At 43.7% G+C, this 25939-nt stretch overlaps 1 protein-coding gene across 1 annotated transcript; it reads right to left on the reverse strand.

The window, feature by feature from the left end:
• Positions 1–19713: 19713 nt before the first annotated feature.
• LOC143803665 (uncharacterized) lies at positions 19714–22996 on the reverse strand. Its single transcript, XM_077281446.1, has 4 exons — positions 22946–22996; positions 20739–20880; positions 20483–20633; positions 19714–20402 (listed from the first exon to the last, which is right to left on the reverse strand). Exons 1-4 carry the CDS (start codon positions 22994–22996, stop codon positions 19739–19741), a joined length of 1008 nt encoding a protein of 335 aa, XP_077137561.1. The 3' UTR covers positions 19714–19738.
• Between the last annotated feature and the right edge of the window lie 2943 nt (positions 22997–25939).

The following is a 25939-nucleotide window of genomic DNA, read 5'->3' on the forward strand; positions in this document are numbered from 1 at the left end:
CCAGTCGAGGACTGGGTTATGAGATTGCAGCCATGGCAATCCCAGCACCAAAACATCATGTAGATTATACAGCACCAGAAAGCGAATAACCTCCTGGTGATCCGGATTAACACGCATAGTCACTTGTGTCCAGTATTGTGGTTTATTACTAGCCAATGGGGTGGAGTCAATCCCTTTCAGAGGTATCGGAGCCTCCAATGGCTCCAAATCATACCCACAGCGTTTGGCAAAGGACCAATCCATAAGACTCAAAGCAGCGCCAGAGTCGACATAGGCGTCCGCGGTAATAGATGACAAAGAACAAATCAGGGTCACAGATAGAATAAACTTAGACTGTAAAGTGCTAATTGAAACAGACTTGTCAGGCTTCTTAGTACGCTTAAAGCATGCTGATATAACATGAGTTGAATCACCACAATAGAAGCACAACCCATTTTTTCGTCTAAAATTCTGCCGCTCGCTTCTGGACAGAATTCTATCACATTGCATATTTTCTGGCGTTTTCTCAGTAGACACCGCCAAATGGTGCACAGGTTTGCGCTCCCGCAGACGCCTATCGATCTGAATAGCCATCGTCATGGACTCATTCAGACTCGCAGGCACAGGGAACCCCACCATAACATCCTTAATGGCATCAGAGAGACCTTCTCTGAAAATCGCCACCAGGGCGCACTCATTCCACTGAGTAAGCACAGACCATTTGCGGAATTTTTGGCAGTATATTTCAGCTTCATCTTGCCCCTGAGACAAGGACATCAAGGCCTTTTCCGCCTGAAGCTCTAAATGAGGTTCCTCATAAAGCAACCCCAAGGCCAGAAAAAACGCATCCACATTGAGCAACGCAGGATCCCCTGGTGCCAATGCAAAAGCCCAGTCTTGAGGGTCGCCCCGGAGCAAGGAAATTACAATCCTGACCTGCTGTGCAGGGTCTCCGGCAGAGCGAGACTTCAGGGACAAAAACAATTTGCAATTATTTTTAAAATTTTGAAAGTGAGATCTATTCCCCGAGAAGAATTCAGGCAAAGGAATTCTAGGCTCAGACATAGGTGCATGAACAACAAAATCTTGCAAATTTTGTACCTTTGTGGCGAGATTATTCAAACCTGTAGCTACACTCTGAAGATCCATTTGAAACAGGTGAACACAGAGCCATTCAAGGATTAGAAGGAGAGGAAGAGAGGAAGGCTGCAGTATAGGCAGACTAGCAAGTGATTCAATTAAGAGCACACTCAGAACTAGAGGGAAAAAAAAAAAAAAAATTGTAGCAGACTTCTTTTTTCTCTCCTTTCTCAGCCAGTAATTTAACCCTTTTTTGGGCCGGTCAAACTGTCATGATTCTCAATGGCGAGAGAACATAGCCCAGCATATATGAGAACTAGCTCTTGGAAGATGGAAACTATACTGACCATGAACTAAACCTGCCGCACAACTAGAAGTGGCCGGGTAGCATGCCTACGTTTTTTTATCCCTAGATGCCCAGCGCCAGCCGGAGAACTACCTAATCCTAGCAGAGGAAAAGACAGTCCTGGCTCACCTCTAGAGAAATTTTCCCAAAAGGCAGACAGAGGCCCCCACATATATTGGCGGTGATTATAGATGAAATGACAAACGTAGTATGAAAATAGGTTTAGCAAAATCGAGGTCCGCTTACTAGATAGCATGAAGACAGAAAGGGCACTTTCATGGTCAGCAGAAAACCCTATCAAAACACCATCCAGAAATTACTTTAAGACTCTAGCATTAACTCATAACACCAGAGTGGCAATTTCCGCTCACAAGAGCTTTCCAGACACAGTAACGAAACAGCAGCTGTGAACAGGAACAAAATGCAAAAACACACAAGGACAAAAGTCCAACTTAGCTGGGAGTTGTCTAGTAGCAGGAACATGCACAGAAAGGCTACTGATTACATTGTTGACCGGCATGAAACTGACAGAGGAGCAAGGTTATATAGCGACTCCCACATCCTGATAGGAGCAGGTGAACAGAGGGGATGATGCACACAAGTTAAATTCCACAAGTGGCCACCGGGGGAGCCCAGAATCCAATTTCACAACACAATTGGCTGTTCCGGCCTACTAAAGGTGTCTGTCTGCCCCTGCCTGGTGTTGTCCTCAACTGAATAAAGCTGAGCTTCAACCTTCAGTTCCAAATTACCATTTTTAAAAATGCAATTGGCTGTTCCGGCCTACTAAAGGTGTCTGTCTGCCCCTGCCTGGTGTTGTCCTCAACTGAATAAAGCTGAGCTTCAACCTTCAGTTCCAAATTACCATTTTTAAAAATGCAATTGGCTGTTCCGGCCTACTAAAGGTGTCTGTCTGCCCCTGCCTGGTGTTGTCCTCAACTGAACAAAGCTGAGCTTCCACATTCTGGCTTTCGCCCTATACTATCAGATATTAAACTGCATTTGGCCTACTAGTGTGGTTATGCCCTTGAAACAGTGTCTGCTGCTCTTGGGTTTGCTACTCCACTGTACAAAGCAATGCCGCCTGTTTAGTCCTGTTACCAATTTTGAACTGCATTTAGCCTACTTTATTCTTTGGCCCTATATCTGTTTCCTCCTCATCCTGCCCATTGCCCAGCCACTGCTAGATGAGTCTGCTGGTACATTGACCTAGACCACTACATTCCCCTTATACTCTACACAGCCAGAATCTGACCCTGCTGAAAGTAAGGTTCCCCTTCCCGCATGTTATACCACCTTACACAGGGACAGAGAGGAAGGTGCAGATGAAAGTGCAGGTTCCTTCATCAGGTGGGGGGGCATACTCGTTGGCGACGTCACTGGCACAGGGCCCCTCAGAGTACGCAAAAGTGTCGCTGCTGGTGGGAGGCGCCCCCGCCATGCAAACACACATCGCTGTACTTTGAGGGGCCCTGTGCCAGTGCCAATGCGAACAAGTGGGCCCCCCCTGCTTGCTCAGGATCACAGCACTTGCAACGTTGAAATACTTACCTTTCCCTGCAACACCGCCGTGACGTAGTCCGCATTTCCTGGGCCCACGAAAAACTTGAGCCGGCCCTACTCCCCCCACAACTTTTGCCAAATGACCCCCAATTCCCTATGCCCAACTATTATTATAAAGTTAATTAAGATTGACAAGCTTCAGAAACAAGAATGGATGTTTTTGGCATTAAAATGGGCACTGTAGGTGTTTTCCTGGCCTCCACTCACTGCCGACTATGCTTCCCCATTGACTTGCATTGGGTTTCGTGTTTCGGTCGATCCCCGACTTTTAGCGATAATCGGCCGACTGCACTCGACTCGACTCTGGACAAAATCGGGTTTCACAAAACCCGACTCGATCTTAAAAAAATGAAAGTCGCTCAACTCTACTGGTGAACAGTAAGTCAATTAATAGGTGGGGTAAACTTCAATAAGACAGTCTAAGGATGCTCCAGAGTTATCAAGCAGACTGACCCACTGTAATAAATTTAATATATCCAAAATCTACCTAGAAAAACCATATGCTAAAATTACTACGTTATTTTTCTCATACTGAAATAGTCGTACATAGAGGAATCACACGTGGTGATAGCAAACCTATGTGTTTTGTTGTTAAGCCTTACTCGTGGTCTACTGAACATGTAGCACATATCCCATTTAATCCAGAATCCAATACATATCCTACTTAAACAAGAAGATCTAAGGATGCGGCAGATTTATCAAACAGAATGAACCACTGTGATAAAAGTGGTGCTTTGTAAGACTATCTAGCACAAGCTTCCACTGTTTAAGAATTACAGTATCGAAAAATATTCTGCACTGTGCATTGCAATTTCTCAACCTCCTGTAGACCACACAGAAAGTCAATGCAGGAGCATAATTTATTAGTGTCATAACAGATATACCACAGACCATGATTCATCTCATTTCTGAGATTGAGAAAACAATGTACAGAACAGCCAAGAAAAAGCATGCAAATATACACAGAAAACTAGAAATATTTAAAGCGTTGTTTCATTATTTTATTAAACCAGTTTTTCCACATGCATGGCCTCTTCAGTTTTACTGTATTTTTGTATTTTTTCTTGTTCAATGTTTTTCTTTCTTTAAAATATGTAACAAAACAGCATAATCATGAGCTGAAGATAGTTTTGAGCCAACTTTTTTAAACTGAAATCTGAAGAGCACATTGTGATACAATATAAATGCGCCATTCATCATACTGAATAATATCTTATGTTGATCTTTACTGTTCCACTTCCAATACAAAAGCCATGTTTCAAGATGAAAATATTGCTGAAATATCCTTGTAAGGCCTGATTTCCATATATCCATTTCTATGGAATCATTGCCAAACCTTGAATTAGTCATAGAGATATAATTTTTTTAGATTCTGATGTCACAAGTTTCTGGCTCAAGCAAAAAAGAACAGACCAGACACAACTGAAGTATGGAAACCCATCCTAAACATAGCAGACATGAAATTGGACGTATACATAGCATGAGAATGTAGAAGTCTACGGATGTCACATTATGGTTCTCTATAACTTGAATGTTACATGGAATTGGAGCCATATTATGGCTGTGTGGAGCTGGTAAAAAAAAGATAGGAGCATCTAGTGGTGTAACTAGAGTCTGATGGGCACTGGTGCAAAATTTGTACCTGGGCCCCTACCTCCATGTTTGTCAGATGTATGGGTTCTTGTAGCATTCTTTATCCTATAAATACAACCCATATGTAATAATATCCCACATCCAGGTTCCTTCTAGTTATAATCTTCCTCATTCTGGCCCCTTCCTGTAATAATGTCCTCCATCCTGGTCCAATTCCAATAATAATGCCCCCCTTCCTGGACCCTTCTAGTAATAATGCCCCTGTCTCTGGAACCTTCTAGTATTAATACCCCCCATCCTGGGCCCTGTGTTATAACAATGTCTCCCGTCTTGGGCCCTTTCTTGGTATAAGCTCCCCATCCTATAACAATGTGCCCCATCCTGGACCCCTTCTTAGTATAATGCCCCCCACAAAAATTGAAAAGTTAAAATTGACACTGGAGTCAGCAGGTCATCTTCCTATGTGGGCCTGGTCACGGTTACATCCCTGGGAGTATCTGAAAAACTCAACCATAAGTCAGCCTCCATTTTTTAAATGTAAACCTGAAACAACTGTCTATAGTATAACCACACCATCTTGGCTCCTAAATATGTTTTGTGAGAAAGCAACAGGCTGCCATTAATCTAAAACACATATTAAAGATACTGACTGACACATGTAAATCAACATAAGGTAAAGCATATCCCCTGCTGTAGGCAACATGGATTCGAGCAGTTATGAAATCTCTCTGTAAGCATATATATATACACACAACAATTTTTTCAGGCCGGTCCACTCAAAAACATCCATGAAAAAGCACTAATTGCTCAAAAGAATGAGCATATGAAAAAATATTTTAAAAAATCTGAAAAGTACTAGTTGCTGTGCATATGTTCAGGATTCAAAAGACGCCAAGTGGTAATTTACAGTGAGCTGACCATTCTTCAGGTGTTTTGATTGAAAAACTGCCAGTTTTTTAATTATTTCATAGAGTTAAAAAAAAAACTGGAAAATTACAGAAAAAATGCCCCAGAAACACCTAAGGAGTGCTAAAAACACTCTAGAAATGACCGAAACATGCTAAAAAAGATTCTTCAGGAAAAAAAAACACCGGTATTTCCTGATGCGTCTCCCTCGTGAAAACCATAGTAAGTTTGCCCAAATGAAAAAAAAATGCTTGTGCAAATACCCTAAAGCTGTATTTTAGTCTACCAACAATAATAGTATCATAGTATAAGATAGCACGCTATACAGTAAATCATGGTTCTTAATATGGAATCATAGAATCATAGAATGTCAGAGGTGGACGGGACCTCCAGGCTCATCGTATCCAACCCCCTGCTCAATGTAGGATTCACTCACTAAACCATCTCAGACAGATGTCTGTCCAGCTTCTGTTTGAAGACTTCTATTGAAGGAGAACTCGCCACTAGTGTTGAGCATTCCGATACCGCAAGTATCGGGTATCGGCTGATATTTGCTGTATCGGAATTCCGATACCGAGATCCGATACTTTTGTGGTATCGGGAATCGGTATCGGGATCGATATTAATGTGTAAAATAAAGAATAAAAAAAAAAAATATTGATATACTCACCCTCTGACGTGCCCTGGTTGTAACCGCCAGCCTCCATTCATAAGAATGAGCGCTTGAAAGTCCTTAGATGACGTCACGGCCTGTGATTGGTCGCGGAGCGGTCACATGACCGCAACGCGACCAATCACAAGCCGTGACGTCATCTAAGGTCTTTCAAGCGCTCATTCTTATGAACGGAGGCTGGCAGTTACAACCAGGGCGCGTCAGAGGGTGAGTATATCAATATTTTTTATTTTTATTCTTTATTTTACACAATAATATGGATCCCAGGGCCTGAAGGGGAGTTTCCTCTCCTTCAGACCCTGGGAACCATCAGGATACCTTCCGATACTTGGTGTCCCATTGACTTGTATTGGTATCGGGTATCGGTATCGGCGATATCCGATACTTTTCGGGTATCGGCCGATACTATCCGATACCGATACTTTCAAGTATCGGACGGTATCGCTCAACACTACTCGCCACCTCTCGTGGCAGCCTGTTCCTCTCATTGATCACTCTCACTGTCAAAATGTTTTTTCTAATATCTATTCTGTATCTACTAATTATTATTACTAATATTATTATTATTATTTAGACTAAAAAAAGAGAAAATATTTGTCACATACATTTCTATAGTTAATTTTTGTCTTTAATATTTATTTTTAGTAACCAAATAATTAAAAAAGATAAAATAACACAAAATTTGTAAACAATATAAAAGTGCTCTGCAAATGTATTGAATATTGATTTCCCAGTTGTTAACATTATCATTAAATAAATTTAATTAAAATGAATGGCCTTTAAAAATAAAGTTCATGTTGCTTTTTAAGCAAACAGCTATTGTATGCTCTCTTTGCAATAGATTAGCCAAACAGGGATCCAGTGATCCTCATGTGGAAGAAATTTTCGGCTTCTCTGAAGCTTGAGCCATGCTGTGTAAAAACAGAATCACTGTGAAAACAAAGAGAGCGGACTGCAGACATTTTTCAGTTGTAACTTCTGTTTAATGGTATTTTTTGTTAGCATTAGGTAAACATCTCTACTATTCTGTCTATGAGGAAAAAACACTTTACAGGTCAATGGTATTACGCATACCCACATATTTAGGTAATAGGTAGAAACACAGACGTGAAAACAGCCAGACAACGTTCCTGTGCGCCCATTATCAGATATAGAAAGAGCACATTTGTCCCGTAAAATGGATCAATATTGTTCATGAGCCATCACTGTATTGCTATCTGCTGCAGATCTGTGTCACGACATTGTAAGAGGCCATGATTGTGAAACTTTTGCTTGACTGTACTAGAAATATGTATAATTTGCAATTGTTTAAAGGGAATCTGTCACCTCATTTTGCCGCTATAAGCTTTGGCCACCGCCATCAGGGGCTTATCTATAGCATTCTGCAATGTTGTAGATAAGCCCCCGATGTAAGCTGAAAGATAATAAAAACAAGTTAGATTATATTCACCCAAGGGCGGTCCCAGCTCAGTTCGGGTTCGATGGGCGTCGCCGGTCCGGGTCTGGCGCCTCCCATCTTCATGCGATGAAGTCCTCTTCCTTGCTTCTGTTGCGGCTCCTGAGCAGGTGTACTGATTTGCCCTGTTGAGGGCAGAGCAAAGTACTGCAGTGCGCAGGCGCCAGGCCTCGCTGACCTTTCCCAGCACCTGCGCACTGCAGTACTTTGGTCTGTCCTCAACAGGGCAGAGAATTACGCCTGCGCCGGAGCCGCGACAGAAGCAAGGTGGATGACAACATCGTATGAAGATGGGAGGTGCCAGACCCGGACCTGCAACGCCCATCAAACCTGTATCGCACCGGACCGCCCCTGGGTGAGTATAATCAAACTTGTTTTTCTTATCTTACAGGTTACATTACAGAATGCTGTAGATAAGCCCCTAATGGCGGTGGCCACAGTTTATCGCGGCAAAATGAGGTGACAAATTCCCTTTAAATCAACCGAACAAACTGCCAACCAAACAGCAGAAAGGAACTAAGCCTCAAACTTAGTTTTTTAGTTTTAGGGAATAGAAATTGAGATATACTCCATCTAACTATAATTTCAGGTTAAGTAGCCCATATAAGGTTATATTTCCATGTGTTGTATCCACTTAGAAAAAAATTGCATTGAAATCTTAGGGGTAAATGTCACCATGGTTGTTATTGTTGAAAAGGGCTAAGAGTGAAATACACAGAGGATTTTCTGCACAGAAATCCATAGAAATAAAGTTATTGTGTTTTCACAATCTGGGAACATAATATAATTAGTTTTTCTATCAACCCCCCAGAACAACCTGTGTCTCTCAACACCCTTATAGCTGGCCCCCCACCTCTAAATAATACTGTGCCAAATTTGCACAAAGAGTGTCAAAATTACAAATACATGGTCAAAGAACCAGATTTTTAGGTCATGTATTCAATGTTTATTTCATTTATATTTTGTGATTCAATACAATCTTATGTATTACTCTACTGCATTGGAAGGTTAATTTGGAGCTAAAAGAGTTTGGCAGCTAGGGATGAGAGGAACTGTGGAAATTTGGGTTTGGCCGAACTTGAGTCTGGACCCAAACTCCATATGAGCCAATGGGGACCAGAACTTTAGTGCTGTAAAATGACTGTAAAATGGTCATAATAGGGACTAGGGGGCTGCAAAAGGAAGCAAAATGCTGCCCTCTCAAGAAGCGGCCGCTGTGAACTGAGGTAACCTTACTGACATCACCTCTGTTCACAGCAGCCAGGTCTCGCAGAGTACAGCGTGAGACCTGGTAGTGGCTACTGCTCCAGTGTATGGAGCTTTATTCTCTGAACAGGGCTTCATACATTGGATGAAGAAGACAGGAATCGTTGTGTGACCTCCTTTTGGATTACGCTGAACCCTGTGGATTATTTTTTTATGGCAATAAATGGAGGAAAGAGGGAAATTGTCAGGGATTACTTTTTTGCAATTAGAGGACTTTTCTGTGTGACTACTCCTTTCTATTGACCTTGGGTTAGTAATGGGGGTGTCTGATAGACGGTGCACAGTACACAGTAAGCGGCGGCTGTAACCAAGACCCAGCACTGACTGACAGCCGGCTCAGCAGTGCATCATTACAGAACTGACTGTCAGTCATTGCCGAGGGCATGGTTACAGCCACAGCTCACTATGTACTGAGGGTTAACTAAAGCCACAATGGCCATACCTCTATGACTGAAAGCCGGAGACTGCTGGGAGGAATGAAGGAAACCGCATGGCTTCAGAATGCTATTAACCTGTAGATTAACCACAAATCTGCAGATTAATAATGTTTTTTGACATGACACATTCACTGTAAGTTTAGTTTGCACCACTCTTAGGCTGGAGTCCAACATTGAAGGTCCAAATACGGACCGCAATGTCCAGGACCGGCTGCAGGTCTCCTGATTCAAACTCTACAGTCTCATTGGTATATATCAGGCTGCTGAGTTAAGGTATGGTGATCCTCTGACAGTTTCGACATTGCAGTTTTTAGTTGGACATGTGGGACGTGTTAAACCAGCCTTGTGCTGAGGCTATTCCTGATATTGCAGCTTAGTACCATTATCGTTAATGCGAAATGAATATGCAGAAATTAAGTTACATGTGGATTTTCACATGAAAAATATTTTGAGGCTGATATTTTCTATAATATGTGAATTGACACGTTCACTTCTATTATACTGTGCTTTCTAACAAGTTTTTTTTAAGCAGGGCCGCGCTTAGTAACCCGATATTTACCCTGGTTACCATTGTAAAAGTAAAAAAAAAACACTACATACTCACCCTCTGATGTCTGTCACGTCCCCCGGCGTCTGCGCTGCTGCTCAGAGCTTCCTGCACTGAATGTGTCAGTGCCAGCCGTAAAGCAAAGCACAGCGGTGACGTCACCGCTGTGCTTTAGGGCCGGCGCTTACACAGTGCAGGGAAGCTGAAAGTGAGGAACGCGGCAGACACTGGAATGTAAGTATGTAGTGTTTGGGTTTTTTTACATTTACACTGGTAACCAGGGTAAACATCGGGTTACTAAGCGCGGCCCTGCGCTTAGTAACCCGATGTTTACCCTGGTTACCCGGGGACTTTGGCATAGTTGGTCGCTGGAGAGCTGTCTGTGTGACAGCTCTCCAGCGACCACACAGCGACGCTGCAGCGATCGGCATCATTGTCGATATCGCTGCAGCGTCGCTTAATGTGACGGTACCTTTAGGCTGACATGCGGTGATTAGGTGAATAGGGCTCCCGGCTCTTTCCTTACTACCACAGTGGGCTCCTGCAGGGTCCCAGCATCGATTCGGCTACATGTCGTTGTGGCCTGGCTGTGCACCCTTCGGAGCCCGCTGTGCACGTACCTTGACTCTGTTACTGCCTGGGTCAGAGCCGCGGTCCAGTCCTTTTTGCCTTTCCCCGGGAAACAAGGGATGCAGCCTCAGCAGTTCCAGACCCAGCTCAATACAGGTACTTGCAGGCTGGTCTTCCTCCTTTCACTTGTAATGTAGATACCCCAAGAGAAGGCTTTTGCAGAGGGAAACCTCTTGCTCCAAATATCTATCAGGGCTACTTCTGTAGTAAGATGCCAAAATGGAGATACAGTCTTCCCCTCCCAAAAAGTTAGGTTCATGAGAATTGCAAATATTATTAAAGTCACCCATAATTATTAAGGGGATATCAGGCCATCCAGTGAGTTTTACTAGAATTTTTTAAGCTGGGTGTTCAAATATGAGAGGGCACATATAGGACAGCAGTGATAAATTCAAAGTGGGGCACTGTACAATGCAAGCTGACAAACCTGCGCTCATCATCTCTGGATGAATCAATGCATTTAAAGTGAATTCTCTGATGCACAAATAGACTTAGGGTACCGTCACACTCAGCAACTTTCCAACGATCACGACCAGCGATACGACCTGGCCGTGATCGTTGGAAAGTCCTTGTGTGGTCGCTGGAGAGCTGTCACACAGACAGCTCTCCAGCGACCAACGATGCCAAAGTCCTCGGGTAACCAGGGTAAACATCGGGTTACTAAGCGCAGGGCCGCACTTAGTAACCCGATGTTTACCCTGGTTACCATTGTAAATGTAAAAAAAAAACACTACATACTCACCTTCTGATGTCTGTCACATCCCCGGGCGTCCGCTTCCCTGCACTCCTCCTGCATCCTGTGTAAGCGCGGCCGTAAAGCAGAGCGGTGACGTCACCGCTGTGCTCTGATGTATGGCCGGCCGGTGCTGACAGGATGCAGGAGGAGTGCAGGGAAGCGGACGCCCGGGGACATGACAGGCACCAGAATGTAAGTATGTAGTGGGTTTTTTTTTTTTACATTTACAATGGTAACCAGGGTAAACATCGGGTTACTAAGCGTGGCCCTGCGCTTAGTAACCCGATATTTACCCTGGTTACCAGTGAAGACATCGCTGCATCGGCGTCACACACGCCGATGCAGCGATGTCAGCAGGTGATCCAGCGATGAAATAAAGTTTCAAACGATCTGCTACGACGTACGATTCTCAGCGGGGTCCCTGATCACAGTAGCGTGTCAGACACAGCGAGATCGTAACTATATCGCTGGAACGTCACGGATCGTGCCGTCGTAGCGACCAAAGTGCCACTGTGAGACGGTACCCTAACACCCCTCTGAGTAACTAGAATACACAGAGACTGAAGCAATCCCCATCCAAGATCTATGTAGCATGTTAATGGATTTGTCATGTGTCTCCTGCAGTCCAACAATCACCAAATTAAATTTCCTAATGTCTTAAAAAATTGAACATATTTTAGCGCTGTCTCTCATCCCCCAGATGTTCCATGAGAAACAATTAACTGTTAAACCCATGTAGTAGGAGTAAAAAATAATAGTAAATATTGTTAACAAAGCTCAATCAAAACACAAGACAGTCATACTGGAGGATACCCAGAAATCTTTACATTTGCACACCAAAAGAAAACTCACCCATCCTAACCCAGAACATTCCCTTTGCCTCCCTCCTCTAAATGACATAAACCTATCCTTACCGTTAAAGGCCCGGGGCTCAAAATAGCATCTAGTCATCTAATACGCTCCCATGCTGAGTGTGACTAAACCGCGAATACACTAAAAAAGAAACATCTAAAGCAGAGTTCATTCAGTTATTGAAAAGTCCAAATTTAGAAAAGACCAGGACCTCAGACTTATAAGAACTCACATCAAATTTTTTAAAAACTCAGAGGAAAAGTACTTATTTTATAAAAGTGAAGCAGCTTCTTTCATTGAAAGCGTCTACGATTTAAGATCATCTATCCCTTATTTCTTGACGGATCTGAATCTCACGAGTGTCCAGCCATCTAAAGGTGTCCTTCAAATACTCAAAAAATTTAGTAGGTCCCAGAGCCACCACGCTCAACTTAGTGGCATAGATCATGGAGTATTGCAGACCCAGTACACATATTCTTTTATTGATATCTAGGAATTTGGCCCTCTTACACTGGATTTCCGCCCAAAAATTTGGAAGGAAAGAATCCTTTGCCCACTTAAAGTAATGTCTTGTTTCTCCTGTGCCTTCCTCAGAATAATGTCTTGATCATTATAATGTAGGATTTTGATCAAAATAGGCCTAGGGGGTCTACTAATTGGTATATCGGTCTCATGGGGACACTGTGAGCCCTTTTCCTCTACTGCAAAAAAAAGAGGGAGGCTCTCCTTTCCAGAAGTGTCTATCAGCCATTTTCCCAAAATACTGTCAGTGTTTCTCCCTTCTACTTTCTCTGGTACCCTGACCTGTCTTATGTTATTGTGTCCTTATCAGTTTCACAAGTGAAACTTAACAACCTTAACAAGTAGAGCTGTCAATGCCTTTGAATGACTTTGAATGTCCTTATGAACGAGGGGAAGAGAACCCTATAGTTTGCCAACTTTCCCCTCCACTTCCGTAGTGCGCACCGCAACTTTATGAACATCGTGTCATATTATAGCAATAGATTCCTGTATCTGTCCAACCTGACCTGTCTTGCTTTTGGTTCCAGAATTAAAGACATTCCCCTCACAACATCGGAATAGGGCAGCTAAGATGGCTGTCCTCTTAACTCACAGCCTTCCACAGGCCGAAGTCCTCCCAACAGCAGTGCAGTGAAGGGTTCTTCGGGCATCAGAAGCGGACTTACAACACACTGCTGCCGTTTCTTCCTCTCAGCAACTGATAGACTGCAGTTAAGACTGCAAAAGGAAGGGTTTAATGGAGGATTCCTGTCCAGGATACCAGAAGCTTTGCTTACACTTGTCTATTTAGCACCAGAACATGGCCATGCCCACTTTCTTATGAGCTTTAATTGCAGGTTATGCTCAGAGAATCCAATAAAAATCTGCCATATCTGAATACAATATTATAAAAAATAAAATAAACCTTCATAGATGAAAACAGAAATAAACAGCACTGTTTAACCTTTAAATGTCTTGTTGCTCTTTTAAAAACACCACTTAAAAATTACTAAGATGTATACAATTAAGTTTGAGGTAGACAGACTTCTTTACTAAATAATGAGAGGACTAACAAATCTTCTCACCTAAATAGTGTAGGTGCAGTCATGTGTACTGTCTCCACATGTGGGATATTATCAAAGGTCAGATGTCTACCAGTATCAAAAACGTCATGCAGACCTAGACTTATATACATACGGTGAATTGTACATATCGCTGGCTTAAAGGGATTTTATGTTTTGAAAAATCCTTTCAAAATGCTGGATGTTGAAATGTAAAAATAGTTTATAAAATGCTTCCACGGACAATCACAGGTAGTGGAATCATGTCTATTAAAGTGATGAGTAAAGTGACAATTGCGGTGAATGATGGCATGGTCCTGTACACATAAGTTTTTTCCAAAAACACAATAACTCTTATTGTGATGAACCCGCACCGCACCACCCTGTCTGACATCACTATTATATCAGAAGGATCCCGCAGTGCAGTTTCCCCACTTGCCCCAATGTGACATTCCTCACTCCCTGGGGACACATAAAGTCAGCTTGGTACAGTTTTACACAGACACCCCCTGTCTACACAGGCCCAGGGAGGCAAGGGGAGTGAGAGGATGTGGCTCACAGAGTCACTGACGTGGCACCACACTCGCCCACAAGCCTGACAAGCTGAGTGGCCCCTTTCACTAGCACCAGTAAAACAGAGTATTGCCAGCCTGGTTAACGAGATTATATCAGGCCAGAAACCAGCTCCGGTAGCATGAAAATTTAAGGTACCGTCACACTCAGCAACTTTACAACGAGAACAACAATGATCCGTGACGTTGCAGCGTCCTGGCGATCTCGTTGTGTTTGACACGCAGCAGCGATCTGGATCCCGCTGTGATATTGCTGGTCGGAGCTAGAAGTCCAGAACTTTATTTCGTCGCTGATCACCCGCTGTCATCGCTGGATCGGTGTGTATGACGCCGATCCAGCGATGTGTTCACTAGTAACCAGGGTAAATATCGGGTTACTAAGTGCAGGGCCGCGCTTAGTAACCCGATATTTACCCTGGTTACCATTGTAAAAGTTAAAAAAACCAGTACATACTCACATTCTGATGTCTGTCACGTCCCCCGGAATCCACAGGGTTAAAACTGCTTTCGGCAGGAGCGCTGCTAATATGCACGCGCTGCTGCCGAGAGCTTCCCTGCACTGACTGTGTCAGCGCCAGCCGTAAAGCACCGGCCATAAAGCAGAGCACAGCGGTGACGTCACCGCTGTTACTGCCGGCGCTCAGGGCGCTGACACATTCAGTGCAGGGAAGCTCTCGGCAGCAGCGCATGCATATTAGCAGCGCTCCTGCCGAAAGCAGTTTTAACCCTGTGGACGCCGGCGGGGGACGTGACAGACATCAGAATGTCAGTATGTAGTGTTTTTTTTTTTTTTTTTACAATGGTAACCAGCGCGGCCCTGCACTTAGTAACCCGATGTTTACCCTGGTTATCCGGGTGCTGCAGGGGGACTTCGGCATCTTTGAAGAGAGTTTCAACAATGCCGAAGTCGTTCCCCTGATCGTTGGTCGCTGGAGAGAGCTGTCTGTGTGACAGCTCCCCAGCGACCACACAACTTAAAGCCGAGAAATGGACATGTGGATTTGTGAATCGAGAAAAAAGAGCAGCACATGGTTACATTGTATATTCAATCACCTTAAGGGCACACTAAATAATACACTATGGTTACATGGTTATACATATACAAAGCCCTTCCCCTAGCCACTGGCAGCTAAAAACAAAAAAAAAAGATGGGTAATAACTCCTTAATGGACGGTCCTAGGGATGCGGTTTTGGTGCCATAAGATTCGGCCAGGCCCCTTCTACGTGTTAAGACCAAACACAGCTTTGCTACCTGGCTTCTGCAAGCTAAAATGTGCTAAAATGGATCAAGACACTGGAAGACGTTCAGCCGGTTCCAGAGATCTAAAAATTGTAACTGCTGTGTGGCTATGATGCACGATAAGTCCATATATTCCTTATGAAATCCTAGCTGTCTGAACAAAGCAGCTAGACCATATGGTATCCACATTGCAAGTATGCCACCTTAGCTTAGCTGGCTCAAGGTGTGAGATCTGTTACTCACAGCCTTTAAATACTTGACCTACTGCTGAGCTAGGTATCCTGTTACAGCTGCACAAATATAATTCCATGCCAAATAGGAAACAAATGATTGACATGAAATTATGTCTCTAATATTCTTCACACTGATCAGCTGATAACGTCCTTAAATACACACCTGGCCGTTAGCTCTGCGTAGCTCTATAGACTCTTACCTTAACATGGAGACAATCACCCATGATGACCTACATTTGCACATTAAAGGGTTTGTCCGGTGTAAATCAAAAAGCTTGCAGTCACTCTGTGGGATTGTGCAGTTCATGGATTTGCCAGTTTCTGACTCAGGATCGGAAGGTATGTATGAGGTATACATACTCCCACCCAGTGGGCACGGCTATGCTTCCATACACTTGTATGGAGTGAGGCCGCACCCTCTAGTCAGCCATGTCCACTAAATGGTGGCATCACTAGATGAAGCATGGCCTCGCTCAATATAAGAGTATGGATTGAGGCTACGCCCACTGGCTGGGAGTATGTATAATTCATACATACCCTCCGAATCAGGTGAGAAACCAGCAAATCCTCGCATGTCACCCATTCACTTGAATTTGGTCACTTGCTTCTTGGTCTACATCAAAAATTGGATAGGTGACTAACCCTGACACTGACATATGAGTAAGATCTTACTTATAAAATCTTGGGATGCAAAGCATTCTATAATTCTATCCTTCTTGCCCAATATTTTATTCTGGCTTAATTTTTTTGTAAAAGTAATAGGTTTATCTGCCACTGTCTTGTAGGGAAAAATAACATAAAGGATTCAATGGAAAAACTGAACTAAAATCATAGGAAAGACCACTACATTTATATATTTTAAAATGCTGAAATGTATTGTTTTTATTTATTATTTGCTGTATGCATTTTATTTTAGGGTATGTTCACACGTTCAGGATTTCCATCCTTTTTTTTTCCTGACTGAACTGCAGGTCTCTTCAGAAAACGCAGGTGCGTTTTTGGTGCGTTTTTGGTGCGTTTTTGGTGCGTTTTTTGGTGCGTTTTTTAGTGCGTTTTTTAGTGCGTTTTTTGATGCAGTTTTGTCTGCAGATTGTCTGTGTTTAACAGAAATAAAGTTTACTGCAGTGGGGAGGAAAAAAAAAAAAAAATGATGTCATTTCCTTGTCCAACCCTTTTCTTCTTCCATCCTCCATTTTGGAACTTAACACACCAAAATGAGTGGACGTGTTTGTAATGACAGCGCTCTGCAGAGTGCTGAGAGTAGGCCAGATGACAGCCCGCGGATCCAGCTCCGCACACCACACCGGATTGCGATCCTGGGGTTGATTCTTCTAATCTTGAATCGTCATAAACGTCAGGTAAGCAGATGTCTATTTGTTTTATATATTGGGTTATGGGTACATGTCCACGTTCTGGAAACGCTGTGTGTTTGGCGCTGCGTGGGGCCGCAGCGCCAAACATGCAGCGTCCAGATGTAACAGCATAGTGGAGGGGATTTCATGAAATCACGTGTCCACTGTGTGTCATGCGTCAGCCCTGCGACTCTGGACATGCTGCGCGTCTTTTATGATCACAGCATGTCCGTGTTCCTTGCTGAGAAGCTGCGGCTCCGCAAGGAATAAAACAGGGCCCTATGCGTGGGGTGCGATGATGCCGGATTTGTACAATGAACACATCTGGCATCATTGCGTCCCAGAAGGGGGTGGGCCTTCCTGAATGTGGACACGTACCCTTACATAATCCACATTGTTTTACAGGCATGTTGGATATATTTTTCATTGTTGTGTTTACAAAATATATATATTTTTTTTTATTTTAGAGGCTGCGGCAGAGAAGACGTGCGCAGAAAAGGATGTGGGTGCACCCGCTTGTAGCAGACCGAACGGAGAAGGGGCACTTTCATGTGCTGTACAATGATTTGAGGAGGTAAGTAGAAATATATTGAAGACTAATTTACATTTTTTTGCTAGCAATACTTGTGAAGTAACCCTTTTTTGTGTTTCTTTTTAATTTTTCAGATATCCTGAAAAATTTATCTCTTTTTGTCGGCTAACAATTACGGCCTTCGACAGACTTCTTACCATCCTGGCACCCCATTTAAAACGGCAAGACACGGTGATGAGGAAGTCCATCTCTGCTGAGGAAAGGCTGCTCATCACCTTGCGGTAAGTAACAATTTTTCAGGGGGGAATGTAGTTAGGTCTCTATTCTACACGTCTCTGTGTCCAGTATGTGTGATTAAACCCACCCAGTCCTCCTGTTGGACAGGGTGCACACATACACACACACACGTGAGATACGGCCGAGTGTTGCATGGTAATCCCCGGCCCTGCCGCCTGCACTCTGGAGCGGAGTGTGCACCCACATACCAATACATGGAGCCGCACGCTCCACAACGGAGTGCATGCAGCAGGTCCGGGGATTACCATGCAACACTCGGTCATATCTCGCATGCGTGTGTGCACAAGTCCCATCAGGCTTTCTATTTAAATTTTTTACACCCTTTGTGTTGTGCTGGGTGTTAATGCCATCATTATTGAATGGTGCTGGACGCATATTATAGCGGCTTTACTTGTGACATGTTGTAATTACCTTTTTGTGTGACATTTCTAATTTTCTTTTTTGTTTCTTTGCAGATTTTTGGCCACAGGAGAGAGCTATACATCACTGCACCTCCAATTTAGAGTTGGTAAATCTACCATCTCTAACATTGTGAGGTGTACATGTACCGTCATCTGGCAGAAGTTGCAACCTATAGTGATGCCTTCCCCAACCGAGGAGACTTGGCTGCAGGTTGCAGCAGGCTTTCAGTCTGTGGCCAATTTCCCAAACTGCATAGGTGCAGTCGATGGTAAACATGTTCGGGTTCAGCAGCCACCACGATCAGGATCACGCTTCTTTAATTATAAGAAGTATTTTTCAGTGGTCCTGATGGCGGTGGCTGATGCCCATTACAAATTTGTTGCCATTGATGTTGGTGCCTATGGTAGTACTGGGGATTCTCGGGTGTTGCGAACGTCACAGATTGGGATGCAAATTCTTCGAGATGGCGGCACGCTCCCAGCCCCAAGACCTTTGCCGGGTTCCACACATCCAGTGCCCTTTGTGATGGTATCGGATGAGGCGTTTCCCTTAACGACAACCCTGCTGCGCCCATACCCACGAAGGGGACTGGATGCCCGACGGAGGATTTTTAATTATCGGCTGAGTCGTGCACGCAGATATGTGGAATGCACCTTTGGGATCATGACTAGTCAGTGGAGGATCTTTCACACTGCCATTCAGTTGGACACAGACACCGTTGATGCTGTGATAAAGGCTTGCTGTGTACTCCACAACTATGCTCGTGAGTACAACACTGACGTAGATGTGGAGTACCAGCAGGCAGTATTTAATCCAGTGGTCAACGGGGGTCTGGGCAGGCCGTCCAACTCGGGTGTGCGTGTGAGAGAATCCTTCACTGACTACTTCATGAGTCCAGAAGGTGCCGTGCACTGGCAATACTCCTGTGCTGGTGTTGAGCAGCCTGACCAGCAGAGAAGGATGCATCTACACTGACCCCCCCAGAAATGTTGCCGACATCGCTGATAACAGTTTTGCCAACATCCCGAAGAATGAGAAACGCCAGCAACCAACACAAAAGTTTGAAAAAAAAATTTTTTTGTTTCATGTTACCAAAAAAAGTTTTAAATAATTGGTTGTAATATCAATAAAAAATCTATTTGGGTGTAATTTGTTTTTTTTTTGTTTTTTTTGGCTACAAAAATTTTGGTGTTTTATGAAAATAATAGCAGTATGACGTATACAATTGTTAACACATCAACACATAAACCACTAATTGATAGCCCATAAACCCAGGATAGCGGCCTTGACCGCATTGTAATAAAGACGAGAATATTATGTGTGAAATATAATATATTTAAAAGAACACAAATTCTTTGCAATATTTACAAAAGATTTTTCAATTAGAAAAAAATCAAAAAAAGCCCCTTTCAAAGGCAAGCGGCAACTGGAGCTAAAAAGCAAACAAAAAAAAACTCGGTGCCACTGAAAACTTTTGCCCACGTTCAATTCAGAAAAGTATATTCTGGAGTGTAGAGGACATTTGATCCCTCTGATTGATATGGTGCTCCCCCCATATGCTGCGAACTTCCTCTATCTCCCGAAGTAACTTGGCTGTGGGCCAAATACTGGGGTCTGGAAGCTGGGGTTTCCGGTGTTCGGTGTCGGGGCCTGAAAAGTCCCAACACCCCCATCAGAACTTCATTGTATGGAGATATCGGAGCAGGGTCCTCCAGAGCAGTGAGGGACATCTGGACCATGGACATGAAAAGAGATTGTCTATCCGGTGGCAGGGAGCGTGTTTTTCTAGCCACAGTTATTGCGAAGGAGTCGCAGTGGTCATCAGAACTTGATTTTTTTAATAGATCTAACGTGTCGCAAGCTATTTGGACAGTTTGGTCATCTTGGTTTTTCTTTGTTTTTTTTTTTTTTTTCTCTGCTGCCACCGGATAGACAGCTCTCTTCTCCACTCTCACAGCTTCTGCGGAATCAGATGCTTCAGCAGCTGCTGAACTAGATGTTGATGCAGCAGCTGCTGAAGTGGATGCTGATTCAGCAGAAGCTGTGGGAGTGGAGGTAGAGATGGTCCCTCCCACTCCAGAGGAACTGCCTGCTCCATCCTCTTTGTCGCTGTCCTCCAGATCAGCCACCGACATGTTTCCTTCCGTCCTGTTGGAGAAAAAAAAAACATCAATTTTTCGCACAACATATTATATTTAAATAATCATGTGGAGTGGATTTTAACTTACTTTCTCAATGTCCTACTGGACACAAGAAACTGCAGCTCTTCGCTAAAGGGAAATTTTCTTCTGCTTGGCGAAGAGCCACTCTTAGAACATTCGTTCAGGAACTTCGTGAAACGGTCTCTGATTGAGCGCCAACGTTTCCTCACGTCGTTATCTACCAAAAAAAGGTTAAAAAATACAACAACATTTTTTGTGAGATCTAAACAAATTATATTTTTAATATACTCAAGGTTTACTAAATAAATTTAAATAAAATTACCAATTTGCTGCTGTGTACTCCCTGGATACTTGTCCCAATCTGGGATAAGGTCTCGTACTATTTTAGTCCAGGCTAGGTCCCGGAAATATTTATCCTTGTAGGATTCATCAGCTGGGTCCCACAAGGCCGGATAATCCCGAACCTACAATAAATACAATAGTGTCATCTCATAATCTATAGCGCGACCAAGTAATGTTAAACAATTGCTGGAAATATTTCAAAGTAACCCCTAATAACTGAACACAAGCCACGTATTTAAGTGCCACGTATAAGTGCCACGTAAAAAAGTGCCACGTGCCACATATTTAAGTGCCACGTGCCACGTATTTAAGTGCCACGTATAAGTGCCACGTATTTAAGTGCCACGTGCCACGTATTTAAGTGCCACGTATAAGTGCCACGTGCCACGTATTTAAGTGCCACGTATAAGTGCCACGTGCCACGTATTTAAGTGCCACGTGCCACGTATTTAAGTGCCACGTAAAAAAGTGCCACGTGCCACGTATTTAAGTGCCACGTATAAGTGCCACGTGCCACGTATTTAAGTGCCACGTATTTAAGTGCCACGTAAAAAAGTGCCACGTGCCACGTATTTAAGTGCCACGTATAAGTGCCATGTGCCACGTATCACGTATAAGTGACACGTATCACGTATAAGTGACACGTGCCACGTATTTAAGTGCCTCGTGCCACGTATTTAAGTGCCACGTAAAAAAGTGCCACGTGCCACGTATTTAAGTGCCACGTATAAGTGCCACGTGCCACGTATTTAAGTGCCACGTATTTAAGTGCCACGTGCCACGTATTTAAGTGCCACGTATAAGTGCCATGTGCCACGTATCACGTATAAGTGACATGTATCACGTATAAGTGACACGTATCACGTATTTAAGTGCCACGTATCACGTACAAGTGCCACGTATTTAAGTGCCACGTACCCCGTATTTAAGTGCCACGTCTTTCATTTGCACGTATTTTTCCTATTGTAAGGTGGCATTAATCCCGGTTAATAATGGAGAGGCGTTAATAAGACGCCTATCCATTATTAATCCTATTAAAGGGTTAAATGGCGGAAAAAATTGGCGTGGGCTCCCGCGCAATTTTCTCCGCCAGAATGGTAAAGCCAGTGACTGAGGGCAGATATTAATAGCCAGAAGAGGGTCCATGGTTATTGGCCCCCCCTGGCTACAAACATCTGCCCCCAGCCACCCCAGAAAAGGCACATCTGGAAGATGCGCCTATTCTGGCACTTGGCCACTCTCTTCCCACTCCCGTGTAGCGGTGGGATATGGGGTAATGAGGGGTTAATGCCACCTTGCTATTGTAAGGTGGCATTAAGCCCGGTTAATAATGGAGAGGCGTCAATAAGACACCTATCCATTATTAATCCAATGAAAGGGTTAAAAAAAAAAACACAAACACTAGAAAAAAAATATTTTAATGAAATAAAGACACACACTTTTTGACCATATTTTATTGTACGCTCAATCCGTCCTGAAGACCCTCGACCTGAAAAAGACGCAAAATAAAAAAACAAATTCATACTCCCTGGCCCTGTCCGCAGAAATCCATCGAGGGTCCCACGAAGATCTTCCATGGAGAACAGACACATCCAGAGATATGTCTGCTCTCCACGGCTGCAGCAACACACTGACAGGAGCCATAGTTCCTGTCGGTGTGTCACTGCGCATGCGCGAGCGAGTTTACCGGCGGTCATTGACCCCGGCTCTCTCGCTTAACGGCAGTGCTGCGTGGGAAAGTTCAACGCAGCTGTACTGCCGTTAACCGAGACGCCGGAGCCATTGAGCTCCGGGACAGTACGCGATACACTGCTAGGAGCTTCGCTCCTGGCAGTGTATCGCCGGAGAGCAGCCGATCGGCGTGGGACACTCGTTTTATGGATTCTGCGGACAGGGAGTATGGATTTGATTTTTTATTTTGTGATTTTTTCCTGGAGGATCGAGGGCTTCGCCTACAAGTGTGGTGTATGGTGAGTATATACTCTATGTTATGTGTTGTATGTACTGTACTGTGTGTCATGTATGTGTATTGTGTGTTTGTGTTTGGTGTGAACTTTAGTATTGTGCTAAGTCGCCGGACACAGGGACAACTCTCCCATCCTAATACCGGATGGGAGTAGTAGTCCGATACGGCGACTTAGCACAATAGAGGCATATCGTCGCATGGGGACGGACACACAGACTTACCAAATCAATCAGACGCCCGACATCGATCCCCATGCGACGGTATTCCTCCATGATGACAGTCTCTTCGTGACACAGTCGGGACCACACACGCCGCCCACGGACTTCCGCCCACGCACTTCCGCCCGCTCCCCCGCACTTCCTGCAGCAGCGGTTCTGCACATCAAACCGCAGTAAAACACGCAGATATATTTTTGATCTGCGTGTTTTACTGCGATTTTGACCTCACAATGGAGGTCTATGGGTGCAGAACCGCTGCGGTTCAGGACGAAGAATTGACATGCTCCTTCTTTTTTCCGGGAGCTATTCCGCACGGCTTTTTTTTTTAAATTTCCGGACCATGTGCACAGTGTGTCCTGTTTTCCATAGGGTACAGTGTACTGTACCCTGCATGGAAAACAGCTGCGGAACCGCAGCGGCAAAACCGCCGCGTTTCCGCGGTAAAAAACGCACTGTGTGAACATGGCCTCAGTGTTTTATTCGCTTTCTTCTTTCATGACACATGAGGCTTTCCTACACAAAACTTGGTCTGATATATTTTATTGTGTAATACTTATGTTGAAAAAATGAGCAGTCTCATTTACTAAGTAATGAGAGGATTAACAGATATTGTCACCTGAATAGTGAAGGTGCAGTCAAGTGTACTGTCTACACATGTGGGATAGTATCAAATGTCAAATACTTTCAACTGTCTACCAGTATCAAAAGATGTCATGTTGCTCTTTGCATACACATGGTGTACTCAATGTCCCCAATGTAGCTATGTTTTGTTTACTTTTGTTTTAAAACATGCTTACTGGATTTATGTATTTTTAACACTGACTCTGTTCATACATTTTCCACTAAAATTTTACTTTTTGGCCAGTGTAACATAATTTTCACATATTGTTCTATTACTGAGAACTAGGGTACTGGAGACCAATAATACAATGTAAATATGTACATTTTTGTAAAGGTTTGTATTATGAGGACAAGTTACATAGAAGCCTGTAAGCTATCAATTTTAGCTTCTTGATTTGCATAATGTAAGTCTTTTGGGTGCTTTCAAGCTTATGCTATAGGTTCACAGTTCACCCATATCATAGCTTTGATATATGCTTTGTATGCATGGTGTTTGTTTATAATCTTTATGCTGCACTACCTAGTGGTAACTACCAGAAAAGCAGAGAAAGCAGCTGATATGGGACCAGATACTATTTATGATGAGGACGATGGACATATGGCAAAAAATAAAATGAAGATCACTAGAAGACAAACTAAAATAAGAAAAAAAACAAAGGAATAGCCTCTGATTTTGTATTGCAGTGCAAAGTGTATTATGAATGCACACACATCCAGTACGCACATCCAGCTGAAATAATAGTTGGCATCAGCGGGCCCCCTCCCACACAAGCGGTCGCGATCACACTCTTTGGGACCATGATTCCAGCCCTATCTGCACATTTTCCTGCTCCCACTACTTCCTGCCAGTCCTCCATTGCCTTCCTGAGACACCTGTTCTGCAGCTGACACTAGCAGCAATTTGCCTACACTTTGTACAGTCTTCTGCCACTTTCCCTTCGGCCCCTTCGTCACCCTGCAGTCTCGGTGCCATTATCTGAGCTCAGCAGCATAACTCATACTCCTTGTATTGGTCCCCACATTTTCTCTCAAGGCCTCATATCTTGATGGCAGTAGTAGCCTTGAGTGGTTTACCTAGACTGGTCAATTTGTATACTTTTACAGCACTTGTTTCATAGTCACAGGATCACAATTTCTCACACACAGAGAACAGTGTACTAGCCATCTTTGGCATGCCATTTTCCTTCACACATAGATATCACCTTACGGATGTCCCTCTTTGTCTGTTTACAGGTGGATGCATTCTTCACAAATGAGGATAAGTCTTATTGCTCCCTTCTACTTTTGCAGTGCTTGATTTTCTAATGATAGCTCTCTCTGGGAAAGGTAGACTGGTCGGCACCACCTGAGAAAAAACCCACATGATTGCAGCTAAAACTAAAGTTGTATTGCTCTTCTGTGGCCCTATCTAGTTTATAGGGTGGCTAAACTTAAAAAAGATGACTTTTTCCTATTGCTATCTAGCTATGGCGCGGTCATTCTCTCAGCACAACCTCCTCCAGTGCCTATTAGTGCTGACTGTGTGTCTAACCCCTACTTGCAAAAAAGTTCCTTCCTTTTATGGTCTCTGAGTTGCTATATCTGGCATTACGACTAGTGTTGAGCATTCCGATACCTCAAGTATTGGGTATCGGCCGATATTCGCGGTATCGGAATTCCGATACCGAGTTCCGATACTTTCAGTATATCGGATACCGGAATCGGAAATTCCCATAATTCAAAGAGCCAGAATTCAGCCAATGAGGAATCATTAGAAGTGTGGGCACATCCTGTTCTGCATGTTAGGCATGTAACTACTGGCATGGCTGTGATTGGCTGCTGAAATGATGTCATGATGCAGTATAAAAGTCGCCGCCGCCATTTTGGGTTCACTCTGCTGTGAATTCAGTTAGGGACAGGATGCTTTACCCAGGCTAATTTAGCAACCGCTGTGTGAGAACCTTGTTTTTGCCTTGCAGCACCGTTCACGGCTGTCTGCGAGGTCTCTCTGTGTGAGTGCAGCTCACTCTGTAGTCTGTTCTGCAGCCACCGCTGGTTGTAGTGAGCTCAGGGTGTGTCACTGCCTCATACTGTTCCATTGTCCGTTTTTCAATTAGTGCAGCCTGCTGCACATTTTTTTTACATTTATCCTATTAGTGGCCTTCCATCCGTATCCTGCTAGATTGTGGAAAAACACTATTATAGGATTACATAGAGGAGCTGTTTTTGGCCTTGCAGCACCGTTCACGGCTGTCTGGTATCGAGTATCGGTATCGGCGATATCCGATATTTTTTGAATATCGGCCGATCCAATCCGTTACCGTTACTTCTGGATATCGGAAGGTATCGCTCAACACTAATTATGACATATCCTGGGCTGACCCCACATTAATCCCT

Source organism: Ranitomeya variabilis, chromosome 2, assembly GCF_051348905.1.
Source record: "Ranitomeya variabilis isolate aRanVar5 chromosome 2, aRanVar5.hap1, whole genome shotgun sequence".
Classification (NCBI taxonomy): domain Eukaryota; kingdom Metazoa; phylum Chordata; class Amphibia; order Anura; family Dendrobatidae; genus Ranitomeya; species Ranitomeya variabilis.

Coding starts and splice junctions, on each gene's coding strand:
- LOC143803665 (XM_077281446.1), bottom strand. CDS start 22,996: ATGGAGGAATACCGTCGCATGGGGATCGATGTCGGGCGTCTGATTGAT. Junction 20,881..22,945: donor TCGGGCGTCTGATTGATTTG/GTAAGTCTGTGT, acceptor TATTTATTGTAG/GTTCGGGATTATCCGGCCTT. Junction 20,634..20,738: donor GAGTACACAGCAGCAAATTG/GTAATTTTATTT, acceptor TTTTTTTGGTAG/ATAACGACGTGAGGAAACGT.